Source organism: Myodes glareolus, chromosome 5 (genome assembly GCF_982192425.1).
Source record: "Myodes glareolus chromosome 5, mMyoGla1.1, whole genome shotgun sequence".
In the NCBI taxonomy this organism is placed as follows: Eukaryota; Metazoa; Chordata; class Mammalia; order Rodentia; family Cricetidae; genus Myodes; species Myodes glareolus.
In genome coordinates this window covers 22,387,615-22,406,683 of record NC_142030.1, presented here as the reverse complement: position 1 = coordinate 22,406,683, position 19,069 = coordinate 22,387,615, and the positions used below count along the sequence as shown (strand labels likewise).

The 19,069-nt window shown below is 40.3% G+C and overlaps 1 protein-coding gene across 3 annotated transcripts in view; it reads left to right on the top strand.

The window, feature by feature from the left end:
• The window catches only part of Dcaf8 (DDB1 and CUL4 associated factor 8), a 46,764-nt gene that overhangs the window by 20,650 nt on the left and 7,045 nt on the right, over positions 1 to 19,069 (top strand). For all 3 annotated transcript variants that reach the window (XM_048448892.3, XM_048448894.3, XM_048448891.3), the window contains 7 exons: positions 4,591 to 5,243; positions 6,169 to 6,309; positions 7,911 to 8,005; positions 12,813 to 12,923; positions 17,222 to 17,294; positions 17,771 to 17,828; positions 18,309 to 18,416. In XM_048448892.3, the coding sequence (XP_048304849.1) occupies positions 4,591 to 5,243; positions 6,169 to 6,309; positions 7,911 to 8,005; positions 12,813 to 12,923; positions 17,222 to 17,294; positions 17,771 to 17,828; positions 18,309 to 18,416 (1,239 nt within the window). The remainder of the gene's footprint in view (positions 1 to 4,590; positions 5,244 to 6,168; positions 6,310 to 7,910; positions 8,006 to 12,812; positions 12,924 to 17,221; positions 17,295 to 17,770; positions 17,829 to 18,308; positions 18,417 to 19,069) is intronic.

The following is a 19,069-nucleotide window of genomic DNA, read 5'->3' as shown; positions in this document are numbered from 1 at the left end:
AGAGTTCCAGGACAGCCAAAGTTACACAGAGAAACCCTGTCTCAAAACAAAAAAAAAAAAAAAAAAAAAAAAAAAAGAAGAAGAAGAAGAAAAGGTTACTGGGAATGTATCTCAATGATGAGTGCATGTAGACCCTTGGTTTAGTCCCCTGTGCCAAAAAGAGGAAGAGAGGAAAAAGTTAAAAACAAAACTATCCAGAACCAGGTCTTCCTTCCCTCCCTTTACATTGTGTTTAATCAAAAGGGATAGGATTCTAAAGACATTTTAGGTATTAATATTTTTCTCTCTCTTTCTCTATGAGCGTGCCTGTGCCTGTGTGTGTATGTGTAGATGCTAGGTGGACATAGTGGCACACATGTGCAATTCCAGTCTCAGACAGTAGAGACAGAGAGGTCCTGAAACAAGCTACATAAGCTAGATTGACTGCATCAGCAAGCTCTGGGTTCAGAATTTCAGTAAGGTGGAAAGTGATTGAGTAAGACTCCTTATGTCAACCTTCGGCTACTTCACACGCGTGGGCGCCCCTCCCCTACGAATACAGCATATACTTGCGCATACCACATACAAATATGTAAAAAAGGGTCCATCAAAACATAGTATTTATGTAGTATCTATGAGTTGCTTTTGTGTGGGTGAGGTTCAGTAGTTGAGACAGTGATAAATGATCTTCTGCAACTTTTGACCATCTGAGCTTGTACAGGGAAAAAAATTGCCAGATCCTAAGGTAGATCTTGGGCAGTGACCCCTGAGCCCCTTCTTCAGGCTGTTACTGGTATACTCTGTCTGTTATATTAATGTGCTACTGCCTTCTCAGTCTGAATTTGTTAACACAACTTTAAATTTTATATTACATTTATTTGTTTAGTGTTCACTTGTGCCATGGTACTTTAGTAGAATCTGGTTCTTTTTCTACCCTTTTGGTCTTGGAGATCAAAATTCATGTTACCAGGCTTAACGACAAGTGCCTTTATTTACTATACCATCTTACTGGTCCTTGTTCATTATAATTTTAATAGTAAATTCCAAGAATGTGAGGGGTTTTCCTTTTCCTTGCATCTAGGGCCCTGTTAGGTGTTGTGTGCAGGGGTATAGTACCTAACATCTACCCAGAACCTTGTACACACTGAAAAGGGTGCTTCACCATTGAACTAGACCCTCAGCCCTAGGTGTGTTTTTGTCCCTTCTTATCAATGCCAAGATTTAGCCCAATTGAACTTAAACACATCTGTTATACTTTCTCAGCATTTGTAATTCTCAGCAAATCTGCTTCCTAAGTTCAGATTTCTATGGGTTCCCCCCACTTCTACCTGCTAGCCCAGTTTTCCTATTATGCCGCTTTGTGCATTGCTTTTGTGTTGTTCAACCTTCTCTTGTTACTTCAAACAAAACACTTTTATCTGTTTTCAGTGTTGGGATTTTTCTAAGAGTTTATTGGGAAGAGTTCTTGTTTCTTGAGCAGTCTCACAAATCACCACTCCAGCCCAGACAACCAGGCAGTATAAAGTGCTCCAGCTGTCCATCAGTAAACATGATTGGACCTGAGTAACTTATACTGGAGTCATACAACTGGTATATCTTTCTCCGACTTGACTTGTAGCAGGATAGAATTTGTACTCCTCTGCGGAGAGGAGACAAAAGTAAGCAGTGTTACAGCATTTTTAAAGCGTTTCTTGTTTTCTTTTTTCCATACCCTGACCACCTTAGGTTGGAAGTTGTGATTGTATTGGGTGTGAACATTGCTCAAGAGCTCATTGCAATGATTTTTTTTTTTGCTAGATGAGAATGCAACATTTAATTGTAGGCACTGAAAGTCATCAGTTATGTAATGCCAAGATAGCAGACCTACAGTATACCGAGCCTCTCAAAAACCACTTAAAGTAGCCGTGCTTTTTACCAACTTCATGAATGTTTCTCAATTAAACCATTTCATTTCTTAATAAAGAGACTGGAAATCTGTGTTTTAGTATGAAAATTTTAAGCTAGATTTGGACATGTAGCTTCAGGGGTAGACCTTGCCAAGCAAGTACAAGGTGCTGAGTTAGATCCCTGAAAACATGGAAGAAAAGAAAAAAAATATTACTATTTACTAAACTGTTTAGTGATTCATGCCTGTAATCCTAACACTTGATAAACCAAGACAGAATCTTTGAGTTTGAGGCCAGCGTGTAGCTAATTGAGGTAAATTAATACACATTTGCTAGAAAGAGGCTAGTGAAAACCTATGTAAGTGATCATAATGACCAACTTAAAATCTTTCAACTCCATGTTTCCTGGGTTTTAAGAACTTAAAAGATTGACTAGCATTATATATAGCTCAGTGGATAAAATTGCTTGCTACCTGGTTGATGCCTGAGTTTGATCCTGGAACTCATATGGAGGAAGAAGGAACCTCAGTCCTCCAAGTTGTCCTTTTATGGCCACATGCTCACTGTGACACCCACCCCTTCAATGAATACATTTTTTAAAAATAAAAAATCTTCATGGGAGAAAGTTAGCAGTGAAGCAGCAGGGGGTAGGTGCTTTCTTGACATGGGAAATGGCATAAGCCATTGTGCTTTTTGTCAGTTACCGTGGCTATGTAGTTCTTGCTACATATTTTTTCTTTTGTTTTGTTTTTTTTTTCAATTGAAATAATGCCTTGTTATTGCTGGATGTTTTTTGTTTTATTTTGGGTTTTTTTGTTGTTGTTGTTTGTTTTGTTTTGGGTTTTTTTTTTTTTTTTTTTTTGGTTTTTTGAGACAGGATTTCTCTGTGTAGCTTTGGAACTCTCTGTAGACCAGGCTGGCCTCAAACTCAGAGATCTGCCTGCCTCCCAAGTGCCAGGATTAAGGGTGTGTGCCACCACCGCCTGACACTGGAATTTTTTTGTTTTTCTCCCGAGGCAGCGTTTCTCTGTTGCTTTGAAACCTGTTTTAGAACTAGCTCTTGTAGATTAGGCTGGCCTTGAACTCACAGAGTTCTGCTTGCCTCTGCCTCCCGAGTTCCAGGATTAAAGGCGTGTGCCACCACAGCTTGGCAGCACTGAAAATTTTTTAGTAGATAATTTAATTATTTGCTATAATCAGTAGGTGCCTATCAAGCAACATAGCATAAAGCCAGGTGTATGGTGGTGTATGCCAGTGATCTCAGTACTCAGGAAGTATAAAAGAAGACTTGCCACAATTGGAGGTCAGCCTGATCTACATAATGAGTTTTAGGCTAGCCATTTATTGGGAGATCCTGTCTCACATAGAGGACAAAATCCAAGATAGTTGCATCAGACACACAACACTTTTTTGTTTTGTTTTGGTTTGTTTTCCGAGACAAGGTTTCTCTGTGTAACAGTTAAGTTCTGGCTGTCCTGGAACTTGCTGTGTAAACTAGGTTGGCCTCAAACTCACTAAGCTTCTGTTTTAGCTTCCCAAGTGTTAGGATTACAGGCATAAATGCCTCTTTCTCCCAAGTGCTGGGATTAAAAGTGTACACCACTACTGCCTGGCCACACACTTTTTTTTTTTTAAAGGAATATTTTAAAAATTTATTCTGTGTGTGTCTGTGTTTTGAGGCAGGTTTTCTCTGTAGCCCTGTAAACTAGATTTGCTAGTTATGAATCCTAGAATTCACTCTGTAGACCAGGCTAGTATCGAACTCAGAGAGATCCACCTCCCTCTGACTTGTATAGATACTCCAAACTAAACACATATAATCTATAATTTTGAAGCTAAGATTCACATAAGAGAGAGTACATGTGAAGTTTGTCTTTATGGGCCTAAGTTACCTCCAGGCACAGATTCATATAGTATTCCAGCACAGCATCCTTTTTGGGTTTGGGAGATTGGATCTTTTTGTGTCGTCCTGACTGATATTGAACTTGGGGTAATCCTCCTGTCTCTGCTTTCTGACTATGGGAATTGCCAGTATGTGCTTCCATGTTTAGTGCCTGTGTAGCTTTAATCTTAATCTTTTATTTTAAACAAACAGCTGGGGGCTGGAGAGGCTCAGCAGTTAAGAGCTTTGCCTGCTCTTCCAAAGGTCCTGAGTTCAGTTCCCAGCAACCACCTGTGCTCACAACCATCTGTAATGAGATTTGGTGCTCTCTTCTGGCCTGCAGGGATACATGTAGGCAGAGCACTGAATGCATAATAAATAAATAAATCTTAAAAAACACACAACAACAACAAAATCAGTTGGGCGGTGGTGGCTCACACCTTAATCTCAACACTTGGGAGGCAGAGACAGACAAATCGCTGAGTACAAGGCCAGTCTGGTCTACAAATCTAATTCCAGGGCTACACAAAGAAACACTGTCTTGGAAAACCTAAGTAAATAATAAAGCATATCAAGATTTCTTCTCAGAAGTTCCACCATTCCACTTTTTTGAGACATTAGCTAGAGTGGCCTTAAAACTTGCTTAAGATGACTTTGGATTACAAGCATACATCACCTTGCCTGGCTAGAAATTATTCTTGATGACTATTTGGAAAGAGACACATTTACTAAAATTTGTTTCTTGGTCTTTAGGGTGATAGTTTCTTAGACCAAGGTGAAAAGTCTTCACTGTCCTAATTATTTTTCCATATTTTTTCTTTGCGTCTATCCATTAATGTCCAGGAAGCCTGTCTAGCAGTCCAGAAGAGATGTCTGGAGCTGAAGAGGGGAGGGAAACATCCTCAGGTATTGAAGTAGAGGCCTCAGACCTCAGTTTGAGCTTGACTGGGGATGATGGTGGCCCCACCCGCACCAGCACAGAAAGTCGAGGTACAGACACAGAGAGCTCAGGTGAAGACAAGGACTCTGACAGCATGGAGGACACTGGCCATTATTCCATCAATGATGAGAACCGAGTTCATGACCACTCTGAGGAGGAGGAGGAAGAACAGCCTCGGCACCGTGTACAGCGCAAACGGGCCAGCCGTGATCAGGACTCATCAGATGATGAGCGAGCCCTGGAAGACTGGGTATCCTCAGAAACAACAGCTTTGCCCCGACCTCGCTGGCAAGCCCTTCCTGCCCTTCGGGAGCGGGAGCTGGGTTCAAGTTCCCGCTTCGTGTATGAGGCTTGTGGGGCAAGAGTCTTTGTGCAGCGTTTCCGCCTACAGCATGGGCTTGAGGGCCATACTGGTTGTGTCAATACCTTGCACTTTAACCAGCGTGGCACCTGGCTGGCCAGTGGCAGTGATGACCTGAAGGTGGTGGTATGGGATTGGGTGCGGCGGCAACCAGTACTGGACTTCGAGAGTGGCCACAAAAGTAATGTCTTCCAGGTAATTAGCAACTTGAGAAAATCAAGCGGGAAGGTAGACTAAGTTGCTGCTAAGGGCAGAAAGAAGCTAGTAGCAAGTTGTGATTAGAATTAGGTATCAGGACTTGACTCCATAATGATATACTGAGAGACCCATGACACATAAGGAAACATCCTATCTCATTATGGATAGGATACTTGAAACTCATATAGGTATATCAGTACAAGGTAGTGTAATACAGTGCATGGGATCCTGAGCCAAACTGCTTAGTTTTCAGATCCTAACCCTGTGTAAATTTGAACAGTTATTTAACTTGCACTTTGAGTTTCTATATCTATGAAATAGGGCTTGTAACACATCAGCACTAACAGTGTATGGATATGGAGTATAGTTCAGTGGTAGAGCATTTGCTAAGATTCTTGAGTTCTTTCTCCAGTACTCAAGAAAAAGAAAGCAAGGAGAACTAAGCACTTAAATTTATGGCTGGTGTTTACTTGCATTTGATCAGATTTGGTTAATAATGTTTATTTTATGGAGATACTACATCTTAATCCCATTGTCCATGTGGTGCTACCACCTGTCCATAAGCATGCCCCTTTTCTTCTTTCCAGGTTCCTTTCTTTCCCTTTGTGGCAAGTATGTTTGTTAGGTAGATAAAGATGTCCTTGTTTATTCCTTGCTTTTCCTCCTTTAGGGCATAATTGCAGTTTACTAGTGTTTAATCATGTAGCATTCACCCTTCCAGAACCTTCCAGAATACACTTTTATGTTGAAGTGACTTCCTTTCTCTTCCTTTTGCTGCTGGAAGGATTTGAGCTTAGCCGTCTGTACAAAGAGTAGGAAAGAAACATACAGTTGTACAAGGAAAGGGTGGCAAGGGGTCATCAACACATTTTTCTTTTAAATTTACTTATGTGTCCCTTTTTCATTCTTAATACTACTCTAGGCCAAGTTTCTTCCTAACAGTGGTGATTCCACCCTGGCAATGTGTGCCCGGGATGGGCAGGTCCGTGTGGCAGAACTCTCCGCTACACAGTGCTGCAAGAACACAAAGCGTGTGGCCCAGCACAAGGGAGCATCTCACAAGGTCAGTAAGCCTTTGTTCCTAAGGCTGAACCCAGATCCTCCATGGATCTCTTAACCAGTGTTTTCCCTTGTGTCCTCTGTTGTCTTCACCTACCTTACCTCATTCAGCCCGTAGGTTTGTTAAGAAGGGAGTAAAACAGTTGTCCTAAAGTTCCTGAAAAACCAAGTATTTGAAAGACCTTCAGCTCACATACTGACAAAGTTTGGTTGATTATCCCCTGGCTGGGTGTGGTGGTTTATCGCTGTAATCCTAGTACTTGGAAAGCTGAGGCAACATTGCTATGGGTTCAGAGCTAGCCTAGGCTACAGAGTCAGACTGTCTTGAGAACCCCCAAATAAACAAACCTAGCCCCAAGTGGAGAGTAGTTAGTTCAGAGACCCTTGAGTTCCTGTGTCTTCTGAAGTTAACCGTTTTTAGATCATTTTAATGAGTCCCAGGTGTTAGTGGTTGGTTCTTCTGATAAGAAAATTCCTGATTTTCCTGCTCACAACTAGCCTATAAATAGCCATGTTATTGAAAACTTTATTTAAAGCTGTGACTATACAGTGGATAGTCATGGTGGCAGCCAGGGAGGCGCTGAGAGCTTCCCAGCCTCAAGGTAGATATTATGTTTGTTTGTTTGTTTTTTTCATGCCATGCAAAGGATGATACTCTCTTACAAAACCTAAGAAAAGTTGGAGACCAGAAGGCTTGAGAAATATGAAAAATACCCACCTCTTTGATTTTTCCCTCCTCACTTTCATTTTTAAGTCTAGTTCCTGCCCACTAAGTAATTAATTTTTAGAGTTAAGATCCAGGGAAGAAAGAAGTTTTTAATATTATTGTCTACATGCATGCCTGAACTGAACTTAATTTAGAATGAAGTTTTTGGTTTTTGAGATAGAGTTTCTCTGTTTAACAGTTCTGGTCATCCTGGAATTCAATTTGTAGACCAGGCTAGCCTTGAACTTACTGAAATCAGCCTGCTTCTGCCTTCCAAGTGCTGAGATTAAAGGCATGTGCCACCACCACCTGACTGAATGATGTTTTCTTTGCTGTCTCTGTTCACGTTCATTGTGATTTAGTTAAAATAGAAAATTACCTGTATAGAATCAGTGGACTATTAACTCACACAAAAGAGTGAGTGAAGCTTAAATTATTTCCCTTCTTAGGATTTTTTTAAAAGATTTATTTTATTTATTACGTATACAGTATTCTGCCTGCATATAGCCTGCAGGCTAGAAGAGGGCATCAGATCTCATTACAGTTGGTTATGAGCCACCATGTGGTTGCTGAGAATTTAACTAAGGGCCTCTGGAAGAATAGCCAGTTCTCTTAACCGCTAAGCCATCTCTCCAATCCCCTTCTTCCCTTTCAGGGTTTTATAAAAGCAAAAAAGTACACATTTTACTTGCTAAGACTTTTTTTTTTTTTGAGACATGGTTTCACTATGTAGACCACAAAGATCTCGCCTCAAACTCCCAAATTGGGATTAAAGGTATGTACCTACCATGCCTGGCCTGCTAAAACATTTTAATTGCTTCCCTTCTTAAAGGTAAGTCAGTGAACAAGATTCCCTCTCAATATTTAGAAACCACATCCTTTCCCTTTCTCTCCTTCAGTTGGCCCTAGAACCAGACTCTCCCTGTACGTTCCTGTCAGCTGGTGAAGATGCTGTTGTCTTCACCATTGATCTGAGACAAGACAGACCAGCTTCGTAAGTTTAGCCATAATATCTTTTTTATAGATTTGTATTAGTTTTAGCCAGGTGGTGGTGTGCATGCCTTTAATCCCAGCACTCAGGAGGCAGAGGCAGGTATGGATCTCTGAGAGTTCAAGGTCAGCCTTGTCTACAGAGTGAGTTCCAGGAAAGTCAAAGTTACACAGGTTTGTTTTATACTTGCTCTTAACCAAAAGGCCTAGAAGTAATGATATGTTTTATTTGTAATCTTGTGTAGGTGTGTATCTGTGGGGGCGGGTATGTACGCATGAGTACAGATGTTCAACACAGATGCTGGGAGTCAAACTCGGGTCCTCTAAAAACAATGTGTACTCTTAACCTCCGAACCATCTTTCTAGCTTGTGGTCACATTTTCTTTGCAGAATTCTATTCTTTGGCCTTAAAAATGTTCCATATGTCATGGTAATGTTTAACTCTTAGGTGCACCAAACCACAGTACCTTTAAGCTTGTGTATGATAAGAGATAGCTTCAAGTTTTGGAGAGATTCTTACAACTTTCTAGAATTAGTTCTCTCCTACCTTTCTGTGGATTCCAGGGATTGAACTCAGGTCATCAAGCTTGTACAAGCCTTTACCCACTGAGCCATCTCTCTGTTAGAAAAACCAAATATCTTATGTGGATCCAGGCAGATCAAATCAAATCTCAATCGAGTCATTACTAGTTAAATATCTTTTTTCTTTTTAGATTTATTTATTTATACAGTATCCTGCCTGTAGGCCAGAAGAGGGCACCAGATCTCATTACAGATGGTTGTGAGCCACTACGTGGTTGCTGGAAATTGAACTCAGGACCTCTGCAAGAGCAGTCAGTGCTCTTAATCGCTGAACCATCTCTCCAGCCTAGTTAAATATCTTTATGTAATCTTCTAAATTTCAGTTTCTTTGTTTATATCTCCTTCCCTTTCTAGAAGTCCTGTAATACATACATATATTCATTTGCCTGCAAATCTCAAGATGTCTTTTTTTTTTTTTTCTGCTGTGTAGTAAGTACTCCATTGTGTAAATGTACCATATTTTCTTTATCCATTCTTTGGTCGAGGGGCATTTAGGTTGTTTCCAGGTTCTGGCTATGACAGACAAAGCTGCTATGAACATGGTTGAGCACATGTCCTCGTGGCACAATTGAGCATCCTTTGGACATATACTCAAAAGTGGTATTATTGGGTCTTGAGGAAGATTGTTTCCTAATTTTCTGAGAAATCACCACACTGACATCCAAAGGGGCTGTACCAGCTTGCATTCCCACCAGCAATGCAGAAATGTCCCCTTTTCCCTACAACCTCTCCAGCATAAGTTGTCATCAGTGTTTTTGATCTTGGCCATTCTTAACAGGTATAAAATGGAATCTCAGAGTTGTTTGGATTTGCATCTCTCTGATGACTAAGGATGTTGAACATTTCCTTAAATGTCTTTCAGCCATTTTAGATTCTTCTGTTGAGAGTTCTCTGTTTAGGTCTGTACTCCATTTTTTTTTATTATTATTAGTTCTTTTGGTGTCCAATTTCTTGAGTTTTTGTATATTTTTGAGATCAGACCTCTGTCTGATGTGGGATTGGTGAAGGTCTTTTCCCATTCTGTAGGCTGTCATTTTGTTTTGTTGACCGTGTCCTTTCTTTCCAGAAACTTTTCAGTTTCAGGAGGTCCCATTTATTAATTGTTTCTTTCAGTGTCTGTGCTGCTGGGGTTATATTTAGGAAGTGGTTCCCTGTGCCAGTGAGTTCAAGTGTACTTCCCACTTTCTCTTATATAAGGTTCTGTGTGGCTGGCTTTATGTTGAGGTCTTTGATCCATTTGGACTTGAGTTTTGTGCATGGTGATAGATATGGGTCTATTTTCGTTCTTCCTCATGTTGATATCCAGTTATGCCAGCATCTATACTTTTTTAGAAAGATTTATTTACTTATTATGTATATAGTATTCTGCTTGTATGTCTGTGTGAACACTAGAAGAGGGCACCAGATCTCATTACAGATGGTTGTGAGCCACCATGTGGTTGCTGGGAACTGAACTCAGGACCTCTGGAAGAGAAGTCAGTGCTCTTAACCTGAGCCATTTCTCCAGCCTTTTGACCCCGCCCCACCAAGGTAAGGTCTCATGTAGCCCAGGCTAGCCTAGAACTCACAGTTTATTTAAGGATGACTTTGAATTCCTGATAATCCTACCTTTGCCTTCCAAGTGCTGGGATTAAAGATATGCACCATCATGCCTAGCATCTGTATTCTTTTAATGAAAAGCTGTATAGATTTTAAAAATCAAAATCTCGTTTTCCAGAACAGTTCAAGACTGGAATAATTTGACCACGCAGAGAGAATGCTAAAATTATTTCTCTTAACAAAGAATTTTGTTATGTTTGCTGTCTTTTTCTTGTTTCCATTATTCCAAAATGAATAAAAGCTTAAATAATAAAAACTAAGTTAGGTTCCTCTCTTTTTATGATTTATTTATTTTTAGCATTGGTGTTTTGCCTGAATGTCTATATGATAGTGTCAGATCCCCTGAAACTGGAGTTGTCTTTCCTATAAGTTTATTAATCGGCATGATATTATATTTGATAAATTAACACTTAGATCTAGGAAAAGTTCTGTAAAAACTACACTTAATGGGCTGGAGAGATGGCTCAGAGGTTACGAGCATTGCCTGCTCTTCCAAAGGTCCTGAGTTCAATTCCCAGCAACCACATGGTGACTCACAACCATCTGTAATGGGGTCTGGTGCCCTCTTCTGGCCTGCAGGCATACACACAGACAGAATATTGTATACATAATAAATAAATAAATATTAAAAAAAACTACACTTAATTTGGGATAAATTATGGCACATTAGCTGCACTCTTAAAATCAAGAGGTTCTCTTGGGCCCCATGGCATGAGAATCTTCAGAAAGCTCATACTTTGGTGTTACAACCAGAGTAATTTTGAAGTGCCTTTTCAGTTTTATACTAGCTAGTTTCATAAATCCATTCTCTTCCGAATTTGTTTCAGGTAAGGGGAAAGGATACTGTTTTATTTAGGCCTATTTGTGTTCTAGAAATCAATTGTTTGGTTTTTAAGTGTGTATGTATTTTAATTTTAAAATTACATTTATTTGTGTGTATGCATGCGTAATACACATGTGCAGGTCAGATACCAGTTTGAGGGAGTTGGTTCTTTTCTTCCACCATGTGGGTCCTGAGCATCAAACTCAGGACCATTACCCACTGAGCCATATTTATTTGCTGGCACCCATTTTTTTTTTAAGTTATCTTCATTTGCTTATTTACTTATGTGTACACATATTTGTGCCAAGGAGTGCATGTGAAAGAAAGAGGACAGTTTGAGGGAGTCTGTTCTCCTTCCTCCTTGTGGAACCCAAGGCTGGAACTCAAGTTGTCATGCATGACAGCTAGCTACTTATCCATTGAGCCATTTGCCAGTTTCCATCCTGTTTTTCTGAAATGGTCTCGCTGAATTTGGAGCTCAACAATTTGGCAAAACTATCTGGTCAGCAAGCTTTGGGGATGGCCCCTTGTCTGCCTGCCCAGCACTAGGATTAGAGGGGTACATCTTCATTTCCAGCCTTTCTTGTGAGAGCTCTAGCTCAGCACAGCAAACACTTCACTAACTGACACATCTCTCCAAACCCGAAACCAGGTTCCAGGGAATTATTTTTATTTTTTTATTTTTCTAAAAATTGGGAGATAAACTTTGATCTCCAGGCCGTTTTAGCTCCCTGTTGCTATGATTCTTCCAGCACTCCCTGTATCTCCAGGTGTTTTGTACCATGGTAACTAACTCATTCACATGCTTTTAGCTTGTGTTTAATTTTTTTAATTTATTATTTTATGTGTATGGATATTTTGCCTGCATATATCTCTTGTTTACCACATAAGTGCAGTGCCTGGAGAGGCCAGAAAGGTCATTGGATGCCCTAGAACTGGAGTTACAGACAGTGATAGGCCACCATGTGGTTGGAAGTAATCAAACTCAGGTCCTCTGGAAGGAAGGGCAGACAGTGCTCTTAACCACTAAGCCATCTCTTCATCCCCAGCTTATTTTTTATTATTTCATCTATTTTACAGAATGATGGCTTCATTATTGCATGCTCAAGTACATGTAATATAGTTTGATCATCATCACCTAGATTCTTCCCTCACTCCATAAAGCATCTTCCTTTCCCTCAGTCTTCCTCCTATTTCTTCCTTCGTAAAGACAAGACTATCAGTTCCTTAAATGGCGGAGAATGACATTAGCTTCTCATCTTCTTGCGTCTGTCTTCTGAATGCTGGGCTTACAGACATGCCATGATGGCAGCCCTCTTCTCTCTCTTGTTGTACTTTCTCTTCCCTTACTCCATCATGGAGGAAAGCAGGCAGTATATTTTTATGACTCTGGTTTAATTACTTATCTTGATAATTTCCAGCTATTCTCCTCAGGCACTAGAAAATTACTTCATGTTTTCCCCCAGTCTTCAAAATAGCATAGTGTATTTTCTTATTTTGTTATTTAGAACGGAATAAAACAAAACAAAAACAACCTTTTTGGTACAGATTAGAATTTGATTTCTTAATCATGTCTTCATTTACTTCCTGATTTTTCACTTCTCGTGACCACCTTGAGTCTTTTAGTTTTGGGGGTTTTGTTAGGAAAAGAGGGCATTTCACTGTAGCCCAGGTTGACCTGGAAGTCACTATAACTATGCTGGCCCTGAATTCGGGCAGTCAACCTTTTGAGTGCTGGGATGACAGATCTCACGCTGAGCTCCATCTGGGTCTTTTGGACGCTGTAACTGTTGTCTTTTCTTTGAAGGAAACTGGTGGTGACAAAAGAGAAGGAGAAGAAAGTGGGACTGTATACAATCTTTGTGAACCCTGCCAATACCCACCAGTTTGCAGTAGGTGGACGAGACCAGTTTGTAAGGTGAGTTTGTCAGTCCTTTGGCTCTTTCAGAGTTTGAGACTTATGGTACATTGTATATTGCCAGATATTACTCAGTGCTAAGTTAGCAAACTGTAGGAATTCATTAACTACACTGTTGAACTTTTTACTCTTTTGGAAATGCTTTACCTGAGACATTCTATTCCCTATGACAACAATCTGAGGAATTTCATGTTATGGAGATGATTATATTTTAAAGTTAATATATTTTATTTGTATTTTGTCTGCTTGTGTATAATTGGGTACCATGTTCATGAGTGGTGCCTGAGGAAGTCAGAGGAGGAGGTCGAATCTTCTGGGATTGGAGTTAGAGATGGTTGGGCACCATGTGGGTGCTGAGAATTGGAACTAATCCTCTTAACCACTGTGCCATCTTTTCAGCCCAGGGATTATCACATTTTAAAGATTGATAAATTTGTTCCACACAGTGGCTCAGACATAAAACCCATACATGCCACTATTATTTTTAACATTGTACTGCAATCTTTTCATTGTTTTTTTGTTTTGTTTTGCTTTGCTTTGTTTTTTGAGACAGGGTTTCTCTGTAGTTTTGGAGCCTGCCTTAGAACTTACTCTGTAGATCAGGCTGGCCTCAACCTCACAGAGATCTACCTGCCTCTGCCTCCTGAGTGCTAGGATTAAAGATGTGTACTGCAACCACCACCCCCTGGCTTTTTCGAATAATTTTAAAATTTAATTTTAGTATTATCTGTGAGAGTGATGTATATATGAGGGGTGTATGCCATAGTGCACGTTAACATGCATTAGAAGTCAAGGACAAAATTGTGGAGTCATTCTGTTCTTAACTCTTGTTCAGGAAAACAAACTCAGGTTGTGAGGCTTGCATCATTGAGCAGCAAGTGTGTTTACCAAGGTAATCACACCTGGTTGACAGCTCTGCATTAGCACTTTTGAGCACTGGTTAGATTTAGAAAAAATATTGTCTCGGGAACACTCTGTAACTGAGGATTTTTGTTTCTGTTGTCCTGGACCATTTTTCTTTATCTGTAGTAATATCTTTGTTACAATGAACATCTGTTTTTAACACTGGCTTTTGAGACACATCCTAAGGGAAAACAGACATCATTCTTTCAGTCCCCATTGTACCAGTTGTTTTCCTCCTGACCCGTATTCTCTAGCTAGCCAGCTGCTGTATTTTAACTACAGTTCTGTGGGGTTTTCAGTTTGAAAACAGGGACAGCATAATTAGGAAAATGGTGTTTTGTTTTTCTATTCTACTGGTAGTTGAAAAGTGACATCTTCTTTTGGAATGAGAGCACATTTTTAAAACTATTTTGAAATTATTTAGCTGGGCAGTGGTGGTGCACGCCATTAATCCCAGCACTCGGGAGGCAGAGGCAGGCAGATCTCTGTGAGTTCGAGGCCAACCTGGTCTACAAGAGCTAGTTCCAGGGCAGGCACCAAAGCTACAGAGAAACCTTGTCTCGAACAGGAAGGGAGGAAGGGAGGGAGGGATGGAGGGACAGAGGGAGGGAGGGAGGTTATATAAGTTTTCAGAAAATACATGACTTTGTTCAAGAGTTCTGAATAATTTGTTACTCATTTCAAAATTTGTTTCTTTCAGTCGTAGTCTTTAAATATATAGCAATGCTTTATTTATTTATTTATTTACTTATTTTGTGTATACATTATGGTGTGCCTGCTGCCCACAGAGGCTAGAAAAGAGCTTTGGATTCCCTAGGAGTGGAGTTGTGGGTGGTTGTGAGCCACCATGTGGGTGCTGGGAATTGAACCTGTGTCCTGCAAGAACAGCTGGTGCTCTTAGCTGCTGGCCCATCTCTCCAGCCCCCTGTTATTATTTTTTTATATATATAAGATGCTGTTAATAATAAAAAGACTATTGTTGGAGCTTTCTGGGTTAAGCTTGAAGCGTCTCTGAACTTCTGGTTGGGGTTTTTTTTTCATGGAGAAATAGCTTGCTTGAAAAGTATCTTATGGAGAATGTAACCACTAGGACCAAGACATTTAAAGAGGAATGGCTGAGTTCAATGTATTGACCACTCTGAAGATCTTAATAAAGTTCCAGTGCCCTATTCCACAGCTTGTAATTTCCCAAGGCTAAAATTGGACTGAGAATTGTTTTAGCATTTTAGCAAACAGGAATAAAATACTCAGATCTTTTCTTTTATCTGCAGTTAAAAGAAAAAAGGGGGGGACAGTGTTTTCAGTCCCCTTGTGCACCCCATGTCTTCGCAGATGGGAGCCTGTATACCTGTCAGGAGCATATGCAGACTATGAGCCACACTGCTCTCCATGAGTAGAGGTCCTTTTAGCACTGAGGTCTCTGACAGTTTCCTCTTCTCAGTCTACAAAGAGAGGTAGCCTACTCAACCTTAAGGCTTCCTATAATTATTACTGAATTTTAGGGTTGTAAAAGGTATATATGTAGGGTCTTCAGGAAGCTATTGGCACCCATTCTAAGAAGTTTTTTGTTTGTTTTTGTTTTTGTTTGTTTGGTTTGGTTTTTCACAACAGAGCTTCTCTGTGAAACAGTGGTAACAGTGATAGCTGTCCTGGTAGTTCTGTAGACCAGACTGGCCTCGAACTCAGAGAGATCTGCAGATGTATGAGCTTTTGTTTCCTGTAAAGTGCTCAGTAATTACTGAGGAGATTTCAATGGGAACTTAAAACTTTGTATAAAATTCTGATGACAACATGAGCAGGAAAAACAGAAGGAAATCAACAGTTTGTAAGCAAAATATGATGGAAGGAAGTAGGAAAAGCAGATATAACCAAAACCGCATACCCAGGGAGAGGAACTGATAAGAAGTAAACTGTACAAGAGAGAAAAGACTGGGGAGGAATGAAAGGATGAACATGGGTTTTTTTAAACACACACACACACACACACACACACATCAATACATGTATGAAATTAACAAAGAACTAACTAAAAGTTTTAAGTGTAAGAGACCTGTATGTGGCTTGGCCATCTGTGTTAAGGATAGTGTCACTAACAGATTGAGGGCTAGGGACAGGTTTAGAAAGAGTTTTGGAAGGAAAATGAGTTTGCTTTTGGACAACATATTATTAGAACATCTGATTGGTAAGTAGATGTTACAGATGTTAAGTCTGGAACTCAGAATAAGAGACACAGATTTAAAATAGATTTCCAGATAGAGGGAGCTAGTGGTAGTTAAAAAATGCTAATAGATTTTCCTGATCAAAAGAAAGTACAGTAATTTCCCCTAATCTATAAAGAATGCATACCATGGTGATAGCTTTGAACCTCTGGATAGTAATAAACCCTAAAAGTACTGCGTTTGTTTTGTTTCTCATATATATCTATGATAGTTTATGAATTAGGCACAGTGATTGGTTAGCAGCAATGACTAATAGTAAAGTAGAATGTTATAGAAATACTGTAAAGAAATTTTTATTAAAACTAGTAAATTGGTTTTTTTTTTCTGGACTTATTCATTTAACATTTTGAATAGTTGACTACAGGTAACTTCAGGAGATTGGTTTGGGCCTGTAAGAGAGAGTCTAAACCAAATGAAAGTTTAAGGCAGGAGGGATGGAAAGATGGCTCAGCAGTTATGAACACTTGATGTTCTTTCAGAGGATCTGGGTTCAGTTTCTTCTACCCACATGACAACTCACAACCATCTGTAACTCCTGTTCTCTGGGGTCTGGGACCCTATTCCTGACCTCTGCAGCAGGGCACTCATACACATAAATAAAAATAATTTTTTAAAGGACTTAAGATCTACTTATATAAAATGGCCTCTGCCCATGAGTAATAAATGCTTTGGGATAAGTAGTATATGTATAAAAAGTGTGTATTAATTGCTTCAGTGAAAATGAACCCTAAATGGGGCTTGAGATGGATAGTTCAGTCTGTAGAATGTGGGATGTGATGGTACTTACTTACAATCCCAATGTATCCATGGGGCTTGCTGGCCAGCAGCTCTAGTATAATTGGTGAGCTCCAGAACAGTGAGAAACCCTGCTGTAAAGGATGTGAATTCTGTTCCAAAGGATGACACCCAAGGTAACATATCACCACTAAAATAATCAGTAGGTGACATAAAACTTGAGAGAGAAACCATTCCGAATGGATGTACTTGAGGATTGCTGCTTTATGAAAACTATCTGGATAAGGCAAAGTTTGAAACTGGATTGCAGAGGGGACACCTTTCCTAAAGAGAAGAAAGAGAAGGAAGCAGAAGCTTGACTAGGAAAGAAGAGCCTCGTTTTCAGCCCTGCAAGGGATCACTTTGTAAGTTTTGACACTTTGACTGCTTCTTTCATTAAAGGATTTATGACCAGAGGAAAATTGACGAGAATGAGAATAACGGAGTACTTAAGAAATTCTGTCCTCATCACTTGGTAAGATTCCTGAAGGACTAGTGGCTTCTGGCTTTTTTGACTTCATTCTTTGCTGCCTCCAAACTTACTGGCATAATGCGAAGAGTTTGGAGTTTGAAGTCAGACAGATTTTAATCCTGGTTTTCTCACAAGTTTTATGATTTTAGGTAGCCAGTTGACTTTTTTTTGCCTCAGTGTTCTCAACAACAAAATGAAGATTGGCACCAGCATGGTGGCCTAATGAGATAATGCATCTGAAATGCTAGCACTCAAAAGAGAACCAAGACAGGGCCTAAGACTACTCCTTGAGGTGGACATATTTCCTCAATTAGATTCCTCACTCACTCTCTCACCCCTCCCGCTGCCTCTTTCTATTTATCTTTTGTGTGTCTCTGAGGAAAGATACAGAGGAGTCTTTTAAAAAGCCTGTTCCTGAAGTTGATTTAACAAATGGGGTGGGGTGGGGGGCATCAGTCAGTATCTGCTCCTTATTGCAGGTGAACAGTGAGTCCAAAGCAAACATCACCTGTCTTGTGTACAGCCACGACGGCACAGGTATGTGAGCAGGGCCTACCCCTAGGCTGGCATGCCTCCTGTCTAGGAAGCTGCTGAGCTAGTGAGGCGTGTGCCTTCCTTGTTCACCATGCACTGTAGCTCTGCATGGACAGCTGGGAGTAGTACTGATGGCGAGGATGGAGTGGGAGGATACAGCAGTGACCCTTGGAAATGCTTCAGATGACCTTTCACAGGCTCGTCCTGAAGCCTGGGCTATTAGCCTAAGCAAATTCTAATGCCTTTGATTCCCTAATAAATTAGAGGGTGTGATCCCCTGCATCTACTACCTCTGGGCTGGTACTGTTTCGTCAATAGACCCAATGTCACTGCAAACTAAGTAAGGTGGAAGCTATATCTGGGTGCTAAGAGGATGCACTACCAGCAAGAAGCCCCATCCTAGACACCCCCCATCTCCTGAATCTCCTGGTTTCTGCATTTTTCAGCCTTTTTCCTTCACTGCTGTGTTCTTGTTCTTGGCAGAGCTCCTGGCTAGTTACAATGATGAAGACATTTACCTTTTCAACTCTTCTCATAGTGATGGGGCCCAATATATTAAGAGATATAAAGGTCATAGAAATAATGCTACAGGTGAGTCTGCCTTTTTCTGTTTCTGTGACCCAAGTCACACTGAAAAACCTATGTTATCTTATTCCCTAAGGAATAGGCTGCATGTGTCAGCTTGGGTAGTGTGAGGTTATGCCTAGTTGGACTGGAATTTTCTTTTTTTCAGAAAGTGTGATTCGGGGAAGAGCTCATTAGCGTCTTTACTGAGGTGATGTTGCCTCCAGTTGGTTTAAGCATGAAGCTAGACTTTACTTTCTGTGATTTCAGATCCTGTAAAGTAAGCACAGAGGTCCTTTTTGAAAGTCAGGGAAAGCTGTGGTACTGAATTAACACAATGTGTGTAAGATAGTATCTTTAGAGGGAGAAAAGGGAATGCTTCTTTTGAATAAAGCAAAGTAGGACAAAAGTAGTGATATCTAGACTAGGTTTGCAGTGAAGTTTGGCGTTTTAGTTGTCTATGGCTCCCAAACATTGATGCTCAGTGGACTCACCTCAGTCTTTAGTAAGAGAGCACTGATGCCTATCTTCCCCTCCACCACCACACACACAGACATACACATTCAATATAATTGGTGCTGGGTACAGCTGGAGCATTGGAATTCTAGTGTCCTAACTGGTTCTGATGTAGAGGAGGCAGAGAATTATGGCACGTTGTTGGTTCCACTCCTCTCAGCTGT